Raw genomic sequence first — 17,830 nt, 5'->3', positions numbered from 1 at the left:
CAGACTTATGTGGTGAATAAGTCTGGACGTGTTGATTGATACTGTAGTTAAGTTCTCGTAACCTTGCCATACCTTAGCTTCGACTGAATTGACGCCACTGCTGTCAGGGCGCGCAGCGCGCATTCCTCACCTGGGACCACCTTGTGATTCCCCCACCCAGCAGACTCGGCCCCCTTCAATGACATGCATGCCACATGTCCCCATAAACAGATCCCGCAATTACCTGTTAGACTGTGATGTTATTTGGAAACGCGTCTAAAAATAACACGTAAAGCCTGAATTATGGTTCCGCGTTAAATCGTCGCAGAGCCTACGCCGAGGGTTACGGCGTAAGGTACGCGGCGACGCGCACCGCCGCGGTACCCTATACGCCGTAGGCTCTGCGTTAGTGTAACGCAGAACCATAAATCAGCCTTTAAATGAGACGGGATGGAACCAGAAGCGCAGCTCTAAAGCCCCGCTGCCTCTCCCTCTCCTCCTCTGCTCCTCCCCGCCTCCCTCTCATTCCACAGAGTGGCAGCCCTGGCACAGCATCGCTGAGAAAAACCTCCCGAGCTGCAGTGTCCGCCTGTGCTGTGTGCACCTCGTCCCCCCGGATCCCTCCGGGCCGTTAAAAGCCGCCAGGCGTGAGTCAAACCGGGAACCCATGCAGGCTGCGAGGCGTCAGCCGGTGCAGCCTGGCTATTTTCTGACATGACTTAAAAATAGCCTTATTTCGGCTGTAAATGCGTAACCTAATTCTTTCATGTCTTCCCTCTTTCTCTGTAGGTGTGCCAAAAAAAAACAAACCCCAAAAACGGTGGATAAATGAGACTGGAGATGTGTATTTATCTCGGGCACTGCTAGAGAAGAGTATTCTTTAGGGGGGGGGGAGATAATCAAAGCTCCTGTCCTGTGCGCGCCGGGACATCTGCGCTGTGAGGGGAAAAGCTGAAGGGAGCAGCGAGCTGAAGGAGGATATTTTACGCACAGCAGCCGTTGCCAAGTTGTCCCGTTTCCTCGAAACGCTTGTCGCCTATTCTGCTCAGGACTCAACAAGAGTCCGGTCGTCGGGGTTTTTCACTTCACCTCAGCTACAGGAATGGATTCGCTCATCATAGCGGCTCTGGCACTGTGCTCTCTGGCCGCACCGGTCTGTGGGGACAAAGGGACCAGCAAAGCGCGGAGTTGTTCGGATATCAAGCAGTTTTACCATGGAAAGGGATTCCCTTCGGAAAATGTCCCTCAATTTGAAATATCAGGTAAGGTCCCAAATCAATACAGCCGCTCCAATACTGCTGGTCAGGTTGAGCGCAGCTTTTTTTTTTTCCTTTTCTTTCTGAACTTAATCTGTTTATCCCTTTTATCCAAAAAATAAGCATGGCCAAAGTTCAAGGCCAAAAGTATTATTTCAAATGGTTTAGATTGCACATATTTTGCACCACAAATGAAGGATTATGAATATGTACAATGTTTTAAATTTCATTTATTCTTGCAAATAAATGATTCCACGTAGGCCTACAGGTGGATGCCTACAATTGGTTTAGGAGTTGCTAAGTTGATGGAGTGACTAAAACTTGAATCTGGGCCTCCTGCTTACAAAAAAGAAAAAAAAAACACCCAACTAATTTTATATCACATAGTGATATAAAGCAGAGGCGATCTTGCTCCTGGCTGTTTTTCAAGATGAAACATTGCTTTGAAAATATATTGAGGCAGAGCAGACATGCCACACACAATCTGCCTGTTTGATCCCTGATCAAAAAAAAAAAAAGTAAGAAACTTCTCTCAAAATCTCTCACACTCACACAACATCTTTGAAAAGCAAATGTAGACTCAGCACCATACTTTCTGTTTCTCTTTATCAGTATACCTTTCACTCTTAATTGAGTTTCTGCACCTCTTCTCTAGGCTAATTGTATTTCTTCTTTAAGATTTATTTTGTTCAAGCAGGGGATTGCCAGCCTTAAAAGTTTCCAGGCAGTCACTTGCACAGTTATAGCGCCGTAACTGTGGAAATATGTTGCTGCTCGCTGTGTCATTCACGGTCTGATGTCAGTCACAAGCCCCCTTGCAGTTCAGCTGATTACATGTTTGCCTCCCCTGGAATTCCATGCAATGCACTGAAGCACATCAACACATGCATGCACACATGTATTTTACTGCAATTCCAGTTCCTACTGAACACACGAACTGAAACTAAACCGTGACATATATAGGCTATGCAAATATATGTCACGGTTTGGTTACAGTTCCTGTCTTATTTTGAAACCTGTGTCTTTGTGTTTCAGTTCCGTCTTGATTTCCCTTGTTCCCATCTGCCCTGATAGTCTGGCCCTGTGTCTCGTCAACCCTTCTGTGTATATCTGGTCTTGTCTTTCCCTTGCTCCCTGCTGGTCCGTACTGTTTCCACCCAACTTGTGTCCTGTCAGGTTTTTGATAAACGCTTGGGTTTTTTGTCAACCTGCTCTGCAGGGCTTTTGGTTTTCTTTTGGCATAATAAATCACTGTTTTCTGGAACTCCTGCCTCCTGGTCTCCTGCATCTGGGTCCTATCCACCTCATTCATGACAATATATGTATGGACAAGACAAGAGACTGAAGCCATGTATGCAAATATAGCAAATTCTCTTGTGTTTACGCTCAACTTGAAAAACAGCTTTTCAAAGGTAGATTGCCATTTGATTGACAGGAATGCATGTAGATATATTCAATTTTCACTAGTGTTTTACAACAATAACAACTGTTCATGTCAATCTGATAATGTATCCTGTCACTAAAAATTCTGCATCCGTCACCCATTTCTCCACTGCCGAATTCATTTTACACAGCGTGCTGCAATATTGTGACAGCTGATAAAGCTTTCTCCCCACTGAATACCAGGAAGCTGGTCCATTAATGCAAACCGAGCCATTCTGAGCCATATAAAGGTGACTTACAGTGTTTGCCTCAAGGTCACATACACACAAGGATTTACAAAAAGCTAGCAATCTATGTTTCTGATGGCATTTTGGCAGTCACATAGCACAGCATGGTTGAAGAAACAGTGTTATGTCTTGGCAGTAATAGCATTTATTCATATAAGTCACATTATTAAAGTCACCTGCCTGATTTCTTTAACATTAAGTTGTTAAAACAGATGAGCATGGAAGCAGTACCTATGGAGGCATCCTGTGGTATATGGGACTGGGACAACAGCAGGGTGTCCTTTGGCTTGCATGCTTGCACCTCTGAGGTTTGCCCCGGAGCATCTTGCTAATCAGAGTGTATCTTTCTGTTTGGAGGAGGCAGTGGGCTTTATGTGCTAAGGTGAATGGTAAATGTCAAAGTAACATACACAAGAAAGGCTTCAAGGTTTCCCAGCATATTATTGCATTGTAATATGATAGTCAAATGTTACTCCCTTCACCCATCAGTAGTTTTAATATCATTAACTGACCAATGTAAGCTACAGAATATACTTTCTTTATTTTTTGGTTTAATGGATTATTAGTTTTCCATTTATGCTGAGCTTTTATTCAGAACCTTAAACGGTGCATTATGAGTGCATCTGAAGAACATGATATCCAATACAAAGATGTCTTGAGTGATTACACTCTTACGTTGAAGGTAGATAGGAGCAATTATGTAATTTAAGGGAGGGGCAGTAATGTGATGAAACCGTTATCTCATATAATCAGGGCTTTCATCATCAGTTAAAGCAGCAAGGGCCAAGTCATAAGCAGACACTTGTAATTTAATTGATTGAACATACCAAATAAATCATTTGACAGAATTAACACCATCGCTGGACTCTTTGGAAGACACTGCTTTCTTCCAAATGTCTGCAATCCATAATGCTTTAAAGAGCAAATCTGTCATGGCCTGACACTAACTATTCCTCTTGTTTCAATCAATGTTATGGAGCTTACTTATGTTTGGGGTCGATACATTCTTAGTAAGACAGAGATTAAAGAAGCAAGGCAGGAGGAAAGGACAGCGAGGAGATAGACAGAGAATCACGTGGAAATTTGGTTTTCTACATTGATAATATTCTTCCATGCGTGCCTGTCATATTGCAGAAAGACATGAATAATATCAGCTATTCATCAGCTGCAGTCTGGCATGTTAAACCCATAGTAAAATATTAAAGGTTTGATTTATTCCCTCAAAATTATGAGCCCCTTGAATGTTGTAGACGATCCCTGACATTAGCAGAGGGTATTTCCCATTGTGACACCAAAGCTTGATCAGCTTAATGTATTGGCTGGGCCTGACTCAAGGTCACATGCTGAGTACCTCAGCCAGTCTCAGTCTGGGAAGAGGATGTGAGAGGCATGCTTCCAAACTCCGGCAATGTTGTTCAGCGAAGCAATTAAACTGCCACTGTACAGTTGATGAAGCAAAATTCTTGGGCAGAAAAAACAGTTATGTGGCTTGTAAACTGCATTTTTAGTTGTACAAATTGTGGTCGTTAAAAGATAGACATACGATATAAAAAAAATGCTTTTTTTGGCCAGCATCGTGCATTAGAAATTGAATCTCACTTTCAAGAAGTTATTTCTATAAACATCTAAGCTAAAGGAATTGGTTATAAATCTTCAAAAAAACAAAAACAAATCACAATGTTTAATGTGCCAAGATATTGTTACTAATATTCCTCATAAAGGATTGTGTTTCGTCCCCTATTCTTAAGTTATTTGCCCATGAAAGAAAAACCATGCAGAATAAAGCGTTTGAGCAAAGTATGAGATATTGGATAGCATTTCATTGAAGCAATTTTCACTGGAACATGGAAGCATTGTTAGCTGAGCACTTTAAAAATGAAAACCAAGTTCATCATGAAGAAAGAAAAACTGACGGATGCCTCGAGAATGAGCGTGATGATTCAGACTGTAATCAGTTTGGGAAACATTTCATTTTCTTTTTTGTCAGTGTTTACCAAAAATGAGTGATTGATCTTTTTAATGCTCAGCTGTGTTTTCCCTGCGTTGCCGCCTCCCTGTCCCACCCATCATTTCAGTTCCGATCTTTTTTGTTTTTCAGACGATGACATTCCTTATCTTTCCCTGCCTGTCTCTCTCTCTCCCTCTCTGCCTCTCTTTCCTCCTCTCTCTTTCCCAGCAGCTCTTGATAGAGATGGATGTGCCAGATGCTATTTGAAAGCTGGCAGCCAATGACAGTTAGATCCTGATTCTGTCATATAACATTATACAACATTATGTGACAAACTCTGTCAAATGTGCTTACAAAGGCAAATGTTGTTGCTAGTTGCTCGTTGCCATAAACTGACTGAGTTGTGCAGTGCTTTAAAGTGTCATCTCCAACCAGTGTTTGGCTAATGATATAGTGGGACTGCTGCTCACCAGTCCTGGAAGTCTAAGGAAAAATAATTGCTAATCAGTAGAGTAATCCAATGTGGAATATATCGTAATATTTTGAACTCAAACGCTTGACTTAAGACATCCCCAATCTGCCTACAAATCTCTTGCTCCCTTTTAACTATACTTGTGAATAAAAACCTGCAATACTTTACTTTTGCAACCCAGGGTGAGCAGCCCATTCTTTTCTGAAGGATGAGCTGCACATGTCATGAAAGTGGATTTCCATTGCATCTGACTTGGACGTACAAATTAAATATTGAGGCTAGTTCGGAATAAAATGGAAATTCTTCTAGTGCAGTGAAGTCAACGAGACAATAGTTTCTGCAAAAAGCAAAAATTCAGGCTCATGAATTAAGGTTATGAGACAAATTGGCATCTATAGTGGAACCCAACACCTGGCAGAAACAAACCTGAATTACCGCTGTCAATGTAACTCAAGCTCTCAGTCTCGTTGTAAAAGAGCAGAAAGGTCTGTTTTAAAGGGTTTGATACCACAGAATCCCAGTGCACCCGCCTAAGGACTGCATGATTCCAAGCCTTCTTCAAGTCCACAAGACGCATAAAGATTGATTGGGGAGATTCTCACAAGGGTAAAGAGCTGGTTCAGGAGGAGCACAACATTTTTCCTCCACCTGAGACAAGATGTTTGAATATCTTGTCTCCATCATCCTGGCATTGACTTCATAAGGAGCCTAGGACAATGTCATGGATCTGTAGTTGCACCATCCGGGTCCGGCATTCTGGCAGTAATATCTCCAGCTTCAATTATGCTGGAGTGGTGTGTCCAACAAGAACACCAAAACATCTCTGAGGCCTCAACACATTCAGGGCAAATCATCCACCTCCAGGGCCTTGCCACCACAGAGTTGTTCAACGTCTCAGCAAGCCAGGCTTCCCCTTCAAACTCCCTATTCTCTGCATTTATTACAGAGGGTGCATCTGGTAGACTGAGAAAATCCCACTGCCAGACTACATCCCGTGTTGAGGTCAGCAGCATTCCATCCTCCCGGGCTCCATATGTTCGTAAAAAATAACAGATTAGCATATCCTCCCCTTTTTATGAGAGTCATCCCTTTTTTATTTATGAGACCTGCTTGGACAAAAGAAAGGATAACTATCAGCACTAAACCTATAACAGCATTTCTGATTGGTCCACCTCGATTAGAGTTGACAGAGGGAAAATGGGGTAAACCTAAAACTAACATAACACTAGGCAGCAAATAGTGGGTGCGTTACAGTCAATCTAATGTATCTTTCTGCGTTCCTGTTTCTATCCGCTATATGGTGGAAAACTAGTTGATCGCGCATCATTGTACAAGAATGGATCTCATCATTGACTTTGAATATAAGAGAGACCAAGTACATGAAGGTTAATGTGAGCATAAAGACCCATGCTTCTGTTGGTCCTCCTCCTCAGAGCAAAGGCAGGGGTTGTTTCTGTATCACAGTGTGCTGCCTCTACTCTTTACTGTGGTTTAAAGAGTGTCAATTCCTGCATCTGGGATCATGTCTGTGCTTGTCGATGTGTAGCTGTGTGTGTGTGTTTATGAGTGTTCAACTGAATATACTGAAGTTGTTAAAATGCTGAAGTCAGTAAGAAGCCTCTTGAAGCATTAAGCCATAACGGGCTGCAGGGAGCATGAAACAGACCACATGTGTTTGATGTTCACTAAAGACCGAGAAAGAGGGCAGATGGACGGCTGACTTAACTCTGCTTTCCCTGGTCTGCTTGGTTTTCCTATCTCTTCTCTACCCCATACGTGGGCCATATGTAGGGAAAGCAGTTCAAAATGTTGAAAATGCATTTGAAGGGAAATATTCTCTCTCTCTCTCTCTTTCTTTCTCTCTGTCTGTCTTTTCAAATAAATACCTTGTCATGTTGTCATATTTTTTCTCAGGCATGGCAGAAACATGGACATCTGCAGCACAGTCTGTGTGGACGAGTTGCTTTGAACTCTGAATATTGTTTAGCACGGGACATTCTTTTTACTTACAGTAGTTTAACTGTAAGTTTAACTGCAACTCATGTATGAAAAGAATGAGTGTTGAAAAACAGTCAAACACTTACCTTAACTCAATATTTGGACATGCAAATTTAAGTTTGAAAATTGCAAATATTTAGCACAAATGCAGTAAATGATTGGTGACTGCTATGCACCATGTTAAAGATATATACTGCCTCCCGGGGTCGGTAGAGGATGGCTATGCCCAGGACTGACTTAGGTAGGAGCACGGGGTGGTAAAAATGGGAAAAAATCGGGATAAAAAAAAAAAAAGATATATGCTGCCTCTTCGGTTTTTCCACGTTTATTCTCTTTTACTTATCTAATGTCAAAGTTGAAGTTCACACAAACTTCAGCAGGCAAACACACATGCAAGCAGCAGTCACACAAATAACAGTAAAACCCTTGTTTTTCCTCTTTTCTTTTGTGTATTTCCTTTTATGGTTCCATGAGGAGTGTCAGTGTCTTTGCAACTGCCAGCTGTGTGTGTATGTTTGGTTTAGACAAATCGCTCTCGTTAATGAGGCTAACATGATTTGGCTATGATTAGGGTGATGGTTTGGCTCAGGCAGTGCACGGTGAATGTATCACCGTCTTTTGTGTGTCGGTGAGCGTGCCTGTGCAGTGCAGGTGTGATGTTTCCGTCTTAGGCTTGCAGTTCGTGTGTCAGTGTATGACTCTCTCTTTTGTCTTGAGAAGAATTGGCTGTGTCAAAGGGAGAATTATTTTCTTGTCACTGCAAGCTGCTTCGATATGTCTAGTTGTGTGTGAGGCTTTGCATGCGTGTGTGTGTGTGTGTGTGTGTGTGTGTGTGTGTGTGTGTGTGTGTGTGTGTGTGTGTGTGTAAAGAAGCTTCAGCTCAGATCTGAATACACAATTCCAGTGTGTCCTTGTGTGAATTAGAGGGCATGCTTTAATGTGTGTACAACACAGATGTGTACACTTTGCATGACGTCTAAAGTCCGCCGGAGAATGTTATTAAAGAGGATTCTTTCCATCTGCTTCCATTTCTTTTTCTGTTCTTTAGCTACATAAAATTGTGTCATGTACCGCATCAGGGTGTTATCATTTATGCCACATTCAGCTGCGCTCTCTGTGGAACAGGTTAGGGTTTTGAAGTGACAAGAAGTTAGCAATACCTCTCAGCATGTGTTTGCGTTGCTCCAGCTCCTCTCGTCTTCCATTTGCTCAAAACATGTAACAGATCCGTTGTGGCTATTCCATTTAAACATATAAAAAAAGGGGAAAAAAAGGCATTTTAATTACTTTTAGGTCCCATGTTTTGAGCGACTCTCACTTAGCATTCATTGTTGCACATCTATGCGCATGCATGTATCATTGACTTGCATGCATGTAAGGTCCAAATAAAACCTTTTTCTTGCATTTAAATTGAAGATATTACAGCAATACACACAATACTTCTATTTCCTTGCTATTTTTTTGTGAACTGTACCGGAAAGGACAACATCTTTGCATTATCACATTTTCTTAGATGGATATTTTTTTTCATAGCTTTTTAGGTCATTTTCCCCCAACAACGCCACCTCATTACCTGATTCAGTTAAATTTAGTCAGTCAGTCGTCAGTATTACAGTTTTTCTGGAGTTGAAAGAACTCTGACATTAGTCTAGAGGAGCACAAGGTGAAGAGAAACGGAGAGAGTACAGCCACTTTTCGATGCTCGTGTGCTGCTGATCATCTTCTCGTGCACATTGCTTCTGCAGACAAACAGCAGGACACGGAGGGAGATGGGGCTTTCAGTGACTTCTGATTTGGGGCAACCTGACAACAGAGCTGTGTTACGTTTCACAACTGATGAGACTGTCAACATGTGACAAGGAAGCTGAGGGTCTGAGCACAGTGGGAGGTCTGTGTTGCTGGGGGCAGGAGAGGAAGACACTGTGCTTCTTCATTAGATGAACCTACTGAGAAACATATTGATCTCATTGGCTCTGTCCACATTTCCACCAGTTTGATCCCCACTCTGTTTGAGGCCACTGATCTTTTTCATGTCAACCTCACATCCCACACTTTTGGCAGGAGCTTGCTCTCTAGCATTTTCCTGTACAACTCCTTGCTCTCTCTCTCACCTTGACTTCAAGCTGTTCATAAACAGTTCTCAGTATCTCCCTGTCCTCTTTCTTGAAGGCTCTTTTGTTCTTACTCAGCTGCTGTTTTAGGTCGCTGGTAAGGTTTGTTATTGGGGAAACATATGACTGTCCTGATGGGGATGGTGTTCTCCACACAGGAGTAAATGTAGTCTATAACACACATTCAGGGCATCGATGTTACCTCCTTGTGACTTACAGATTGCATCCCCCATCTGTAGTCTCACAGCCCACCCTGCAGAGTTCCTTCAACTCCCCGTGACCACATCCTCACACTATTTTGGTTACATATCACTTCTGAGCAAGTGGTTTGTTGAGCAGATATTGGAATGAATCTCAGATATTTGGATGGAATAAATTGATTTATTTTTTTATATTTGTTCATCATGACAGGTGTAAAAGGTAACATCTAGCAGAAATCCATCACGCATCACAGCATCAAAATTGTCATGGAAAAAAGATCCCTTAAATATAAAAGTAAATAAAAGTTTTCAAGGAAATAACTCGGAGGAAAAGTCTTCAGAATATATAAAAGATACAAAAAATATGATTTAAGTTGCTGTAGCAAGTTACCAGTAGTGCAGTGTCATTTTCAGATGTTCATGGGCAAGCCCTGTGAAGTCTATACAAGCCATTGAGGCTGGAAGGCAAAATAAGTATCATTTTCAAATAAATTGTTATGTAAATGTAAAAAAAAAAAAAGTTAATTCATACAGCTCACTCAACATTATCCTTTGTCATTTTATTATTATTATTACCAACAACAGCAATAATAATAATAATAATGATAATAATAATAATAATAATAATAATAATAATAATAATAATAATAATAATAATAATAATAATAATAATAATAATAATAATGACAAACAATTATTACAATTTTCTTTTAATTTTGTTGAATCTAGATGAATGGATGGATGGATGGATGGATGGATGGATGGATGGATGGATGGATGGATGGATGGATGGATGGATGGATGGATGGACGGATGGACGGATGGACGGAAGGACGGATGGGTGGATAGATAATCTTTAACCCTCTGCTTGTAAATAAAATTGAAATATTAACAAATTGTTCAATATTTTCATATGACACGGCAGTTTCCTATGAAAAATTGTAAATGGAATCACAGTTAAAACCAGGTTCCTCACTGTTCCTCACAGCTTTACTTAAACAGTTTTATTGTCTGGTCCATTTGTTTCTGAAAAATTCACAAAGAGAAACTCGTTCTATTTTACAATTTTATACTTTATATTTTACTTCACCCTGCAGACATCGGTTGTGCAATCAAACTGAGAAGGCTAGTCTTTTTTTAAGCGAGGGCACACAGTATGAATTTTGTAGTGTGACACGCCCTACACCAACACACATATGCAGAGTGTGCACTGCAGCTGTGGACCAAAGTATTCATTTGGAGGCTTTCATTCCTTGCTGAGACACATCACAGAGGGGTAATCCTGCGGCTGTGGTGCTATAGCAACAGATTTGGCAGACCCATGGGGACAAACAAACACACATAAGTTGACGTATTCCTTAGATAGAATTGATTCTGAGTACCAAGGGCCTAACCCAGCTGCCACAGGACAAAAGGAAGGCGATGCACCCTGGACAGATCACCAGTTCATCACAGGGCTTTAGGTTGTGAATATGTCATGCATGATGCTTGCTTAAAGGGTTAATAAAACAGTCAAACTGTTTTAAATTCCTTCAATAAGAAGAGGTTGTAGTCAGTAAGTCTACCTCCTTGTCTTTCTGCCAGAGAGTCATGTGAAAAGTCCATGTGGAGAGAACGTTGTTGTGGATGAATAGGGAAGGGCATTCAGCCAAACTTGGGTTGGAAATAAAAAAGCCTGTGTCTAATGGACTTTAACTATTCCTCTTAAGGCTCTTTAATCATTGGACTGCATGAGGTTTGTTTAAAAAAGAAAATTTTAGAGTGTTAACCATCTTAGAGAGATCTTTTTTGATTGAAGCTCATTCAGACATGAAGCATATTCTTCACTGTACTTGAGTGATGGAAAAGGAGAACAAAACAACACCAAAACGACATAATTAACACATTGTACCAATAGGAATAAAATAAAAATAAAAAATCAGGCTCTGGATTTGAGATAGCTCAGCCTCCTAAGTTAAAATTTTTGTATTTAAATACTTAATTTTCTGACAAAAGAGATAGGCCAGAAGTTGATCTTCTCCTGCAGCAGTGATGAGATGCACTTTGTTCTCTTTTGGCTAAAAAGAGTAAAACAGAAAGACCTGCCCACTTCTTTTCTTCTTTCTATCGGTTAATGCACCAGAACTATTAAAATCTGGGGCTTTAAATTTGGGAAAAAGTTCTGGGAAAAAGTCATAGAAATTGTTTCAGTGGCGCAAACACATTTATGGTTATGGCAATATTTGACTAGACCCACTAGTACCTTTCAATACATACTCAGTTTCTCAATTTCAGATGATTATAAAACTTTTCTTTTCATCAGATTAGGACACACAAGAGTTCGTGTAACCTTATGTAACCCTAACTACACAATCCCCTATGATAAGATACTGTTTTGTTGTGTAGTGTTGTGCAATAAATTTTTCCCAAGAACGCTGTGGCTGACGTCCTTTTAGAGTAATAGTGTTGAAATATCTGAAGCAGAACCTGGATGGCTTGTCATCAATCTTCCAGAAAGTGCAGATGTTGCGGAATTTGTGTGTGTGAAGCAGATATCCCAGGTGTTTAAGGACTTGTGAATATCTTCTTTGTCTCCCTTCCTTTCCCTTGAGGCATACACATTGTTCTTTATAATCTTCTCTTTTCTGTTCTTTTTTATCCAAGAAACGTATTTCTGTACTTTGGAACAGTTTAATTTCTTTTAGCTCCAGTAAATCTCTAACTGTTCTTTGTATCTTAACATGTCATTTAGATGGATTCTTTTGTATCTCGCTGCTAAGCAAAATACTCCATGTGATTATTAGGGCCCGAGCACTTACAGTGCGAAGGCCCTATTGTATCTGTAGGCATTTTTGTTTTTTTTTCCTCGTTTTTATTTTTCCGACGAAATGAGGGCCTTTTTGCCCCAAAAGTCACCAAATTTTGCACGCAAGCCAGGCCTGGCGAAAAATTTTATATTTAATGGTTTGCATTAATGGGCGTGGCTTAATGGCTCAACAGCGCTTTGTGCCTCAAGCCCCACAATACGGTTTGACGTACATGCACGGAAATCGGTACACACCTGTATCATGTCACAACTTAAAGAAAAGTCTCTTGGCGCCATGGCCGAAACCGAACAGGAAGTCGGCCATTTTGAATTAATCGTGTAATTTTGGCACAATTTATGCCATTTCTTCGGCCGTTAATGCGGATGGAACCGTAACATGCACCCAGGTGTGTTATACATCAAAATTTGCGTCTCAATCCTGCGACAATGCGCATTACTTTTCGCAGTCAAAAGCGTTACCGTGGCGACGATAGACGCCAAAAAGCGCGCCCCCCCTTCATCTGATTGGTGCATATTTGATAGTTCCTACTTTCTGCCATAACTTTTGAATGGTTTGATATAGAGAGTCGTGGCTGGTGTCATCCGCTAAATGTCCAGGCCTGAAGACATCTACATGCAAGTCATACAAGCGCTTCCACTGCAGCACGCCAGAACGTGCACAAGGGTGCGAGGGCCCGTTCATCGCTGCTTGCAGCTTTAATTGTCTTTTTTTTTGTTAAAGGATGGTTCCTTGAAAAAGAAATGGGAAGGTTTTCTGGATGGTGGTTGGCAGTTTTTCTTTCTTTTATACCATGCAGCATTTTTCAGAAGAAAACTGTCCTCACATCACCCATTTTACAAATTTTACAAAGAGTCGTGGGTGGTGTCATTGGATTTGGTTTAGAGTCCCTAACCTTCATTGGTGTAAATTGGCTCCGCCCCTTCTTCTGATTGGTCGATATTTCGTAGTTCCTTCCTATTTTCTGCCATAACTTTTGAATGGTTTGACATAGAGAGTCGTAGATGGTGTCATCTCTGATATGCAGCAAAGGCACTTTTATATGAGTGCGAGGGCCCGTTCATCGCTGCTTGCAGCTTTAATTGTATTTGCTTTTTTGGGGGGTTAGAATTTGTGTTTTCCTGAAAGTTTTTTTTCACCAAGACAAACAGCATATACTGTACCACTCGTTGCTATTATCATCATTTCCTCCTCCTCACTACTTTTACCTTGTGAAAGTCTTTTTTGCCTTTCAGGCCTTTTTTCTATAATTTATCCCACTATCTGCTCCTGCAGAGTTATTTGTGAATTCATTTATTTTTCATGGCAAATGTACCGTATGCTCACAGAGGCTTTCTGAAAACAATCTAGTTCATGTTGTTAAGTATTTGTGATTTTCAGAGTTGCACATTAGTTTTATCCAATTTTACCATGTTGTATTCTGAGCCTGTACATCAAGGGCAAATGTTTCAATAATACTGTATATATAATTGCAGAAACTCCATGGAGCAAAACTTGCACCTCTATCAGTTGTATTAATTATACAGGAAATAGACAAATTAATGAATACGTTCCCATAAATATCAGTTATATTAAATTTTTTTGGAACCTGTAACATCAGCATCCTTGTAGTTTTATTCCAAAGTCACCAAGGTGAACACTTCATAACAACCATTTCCCAGTTTCCTTTCCTCTCATTTTGAATTTAATTACAGGGAAGTCTTTGTGTTGTTCCTTCATCTTCCTAGCAGTGCATTTTTTTCTATTTATTTTTATTTTTTAAGGGTTTAAAACTCTGCCATGAGAGCCTCTCTGTCTGGTACATTTTTGAGATTGCTGCTGTATAATTGCCTAAACTGATGGGATCCTTGTCCTTCATAGCTATCGTAGCAACCAGAATACTGAGTGAGTACTTGTAGTTTTGCACTCCAGTCACTTTTGTGTCACTATCCCAGTTTGTGGTCGAGTTTCTTTCTTACTTTCTCTCTGAGATCACTCCAGCTCTTCTCTTCTGTTAAATTTTGGGCTTTCTAAGCACATTTTTCTGTAATTAGATAGTAAGAACTGGTTTTACATGACATCATTTGTCAAGCATTATTTGTGGCCAAAGAAAGCCCCTGTGGTGGTTTACTTACAGTATTTGGATTGACCAGCCCCTGCTATTTCAATCTGGAGGTAGAGTGACTGTCTGAGGATCCAGTGGAAGAGAAGGAGTGACCAGAGGATTACTAAAGCCTCATGAGAAGAGGGGTCCCATAAAAAGAGCTCATAATTATAGGGGGAAATGTGTAATTACTGTCAATTGTAATCCTGTTTCTGGTGCGGGATTAGCCTTACTTTATTTTTATTTTTTTCCCCACTTTTCTGAGTTTCCATGCTGACTTCTTCTCTTTCTCTTTAGTGACCACAATATTAGTTTTTCAGAGCATGCCTCCTTTTCAAAAGGTTCCTCGAAAAAAATCCTACATCTTCATGAAAATGATATACCAGCATAAGATGTATTTTCCTGTTTTCTATTTTAATAAAAGATGCAATTTTCACACTAGTCACAATTCTTCAAAGGGTTTTTTCCCATTATATTGGGCATATCCATCTATCTATCTATCTATCTATCTATCTATCTATCTATCTATCTATCTATCTATCTATCTATCTATCTATCTATCTATCTATCTATCTATCTATCTATCTATCTATCTATCTATCTATCTATCTATCTATCTATCTATCTATCTATCTATCTATCTATCTATATTTACATGCATATACTGTATGTGGATATATACATATATGTACCTCTCGTCTTCTCTACAACTCCAACCAAGCAGTGAATTTTAAATCAAAATGAGTTATTTGGTTTGCCATTGTAGTGCAGCCCCTCATCATCCTTTCATTTGCCTTGTTATTTGCCATTTCTCTGTTTTTCCATTGCAATTTTTATCTTGTCATCCTTTCCCGCAGAGTTTTTGCTCATAAATATTTTACAACTTCCAAATGAACTCTCCCAAGCCAAGCTTAGTGCATGGCTGACTAACTTGTATTCAAAGCAAATAATGAGTTGTGTTATGGGACTATATATATATATAGCCTATATATATATATATATATATATATATATATATATATATATATATATATATATATATATATATATATAAACTAATCTGAGCGATTACTACACATCTTTGTACCTGCTTGTTCATTCTGATATCTACGCTATCATGTTTTGTCATGGATCCTGAAAGAAGCTAGCATGTGCTAAAATAACATTTAAAACGCAGTCATCTTTTTCTTATTTTACAGTTCTATATGGAATTATTTGACGGTGGCATAGCATTTTAAATTATGGGTACTTAAATATGGCTAATTAACATACTTACACATATGTGTGGTTCTACGATTTGAAATGTCCACATCGTAGAATATATGCAGAGTATGTACATACACTGGATATATTTTCCCTGCTTGAATAAAACTATTGCAATTCACCATGATCATTGAATTAGGGGGAACACTTTTTTTTTGCAGGGAGTTATTGTCCCTGCAAAAAGGTAATCTCATTAAGGGGAACTGGGAGACCAATTTGTAACCCAGTGTAGGGTGGGCGATATGACGATATTATATCGTGAGGGATTACAAAATGAAGACGATCTTTCAAACTGCAGAAATCGTGGGATCGTCTAGGATGCATTCTATAAATTGCAGTTCTATGCTGATGCACCAACTCACCAGACGTATTGACGTCGTCAACCTGACCGACCAATCATAGCGAATTACGGGCAGTGACGCGCTTTCGTACCCGCCCCCTTGTTTGTGTGTGTCGGCAGCACGTGGAGAGCGATGGCTGAGAGACAAAAAAATCAACCTCAATTAGGCTGTATGGAATTGGTTTGGATGCTTGATCAAGCTCAAGCAAATATAATTTGCAAAGTTTGCACAAAAACCGTTCGTATGTCGGGTGGTAAACGACGAATCGGTTTAATCCCCTGGAGAGGAAGCAGCTTTGGCTGCTGAGAGCCAAACAGCGAGGGCCCGCGGCGCCGCAGCAGCAGCTGGCGAGAATCCAAAACAGACAACATAAACAGGCGTTTGACAAGTCAAGCAAACGATGGAAAAAGAGGTAACAGAAACGGTTACCTTTTATCTCGCAAAAGCATATGGTAGGCTACCGTCAAAGACGGTACATAAATGAGGTGTTCAAACGCCAGTTTAAAGTAGCTGAACCGCGGTAGAAGCTGCCCAGCCATAAATACTACAACAAAAAAAAGATGACTGGTAAAAGAAGATTTATAGTTAACTAAGCTGTCAGAGTGCAATTAAATCTTTCACTTAAATGAGCTTGAAGGAAAGATTTTCTACACAAACCAGCTCTCTAGAAAGTTGGAATAGTAAACAAAAGAAACCCCCGGCTATTGAAACTGACAATAATTTTTTCTTGGCCCATTTCTGCATTGAGGATAATGGTACACTGCTATCTTAGTTTTTAATAATGTGTCGGACGGCTCTGAACCCAATTTTGGTAGTCTCTTTAAATTATTATCACGCTCAGCATCATATATTGTCTGTTTTTATTTTTTTCAATTTAAGATTGTGATAAAATGTAAATCGTGATTTTATTTAAAAAAATCGTGATATGATATTTTTGCCATATCGGCCACCCCTAACCCAGTGTTAAAAATGGGATTAAAATGATGAATTAATAATTGGTTAAAATCACAGTTGGAATAAATATTGATACATAACATTGCAATGTAAGTTCATAAATATGTTGATTTTAAGTATATGCTAAAAATAGTTTAAAAGTTGTAAAAGGGTGATAAAAATGTATTTTGATAGACACACTCAGCAATCGATAGCAGTTTAGTCTGATGTGGTATTGGCCAATAAGGTCAGGGTTGAGCGCTCTGTTTTTGTGGAAGCTAACGTGTGGAAGTCGGCATTCTTCTAGTGTTTTAATTGGTGGTTGATACTGAAGCACTGGGTAGTGGTCAGGTTTTTCTGTTTAGTTCGGAGTTGTGAACTGCAGATGTGCAGGAGAGTAAATCATTTTCCAGTACTGGATGGCGAGCCCCAGCCCAAAGAGCCGAACAAACTGGTAACTTGTAGCTCGACTGGTTACAAACACATCACACACTAAATGAACCTTTAAAAAACATTCATCATACTATAATAAAGATTGAGAAAGGACTATTAGGACTATACCTGGGTATATTTTATTTGCTTTTTGAGGTAAAGAGAGATCTCTCTTTTTGTTATTGTACATTTGATTATATTTGAATTAATTGATAGCCATTTATATTTCAATACAATAATATTCTGTTTAAATCAAGTGGGTCATATGTTGATTGCACTCCTAGGCTCCTTCGTACTTAGAATCTGTCTGATCGGGCCTACTCTCCCTTTTTACACTGGT

General features: G+C 39.8%; 1 protein-coding gene across 1 annotated transcript in view; it reads left to right on the top strand.

Moving 5' to 3' along the window:
• Positions 1 to 511: 511 nt before the first annotated feature.
• The window catches only part of gpc1b (glypican 1b), an 81,138-nt gene continuing 63,819 nt past the window's right edge, over positions 512 to 17,830 (top strand). Inside the window, exons 1-2 of the mRNA XM_061732221.1 lie at positions 512 to 626; positions 769 to 1,241. Coding sequence (XP_061588205.1) covers positions 1,082 to 1,241 — 160 coding nt within the window. The 5' untranslated portion in view covers positions 512 to 626; positions 769 to 1,081. The remainder of the gene's footprint in view (positions 627 to 768; positions 1,242 to 17,830) is intronic.

This window comes from Cololabis saira, chromosome 10 (genome assembly GCF_033807715.1).
Source record: "Cololabis saira isolate AMF1-May2022 chromosome 10, fColSai1.1, whole genome shotgun sequence".
NCBI lineage: Eukaryota > Metazoa > Chordata > Actinopteri > Beloniformes > Belonidae > Cololabis > Cololabis saira.
This window is presented reverse-complemented; position numbering and strand designations above follow the sequence as displayed.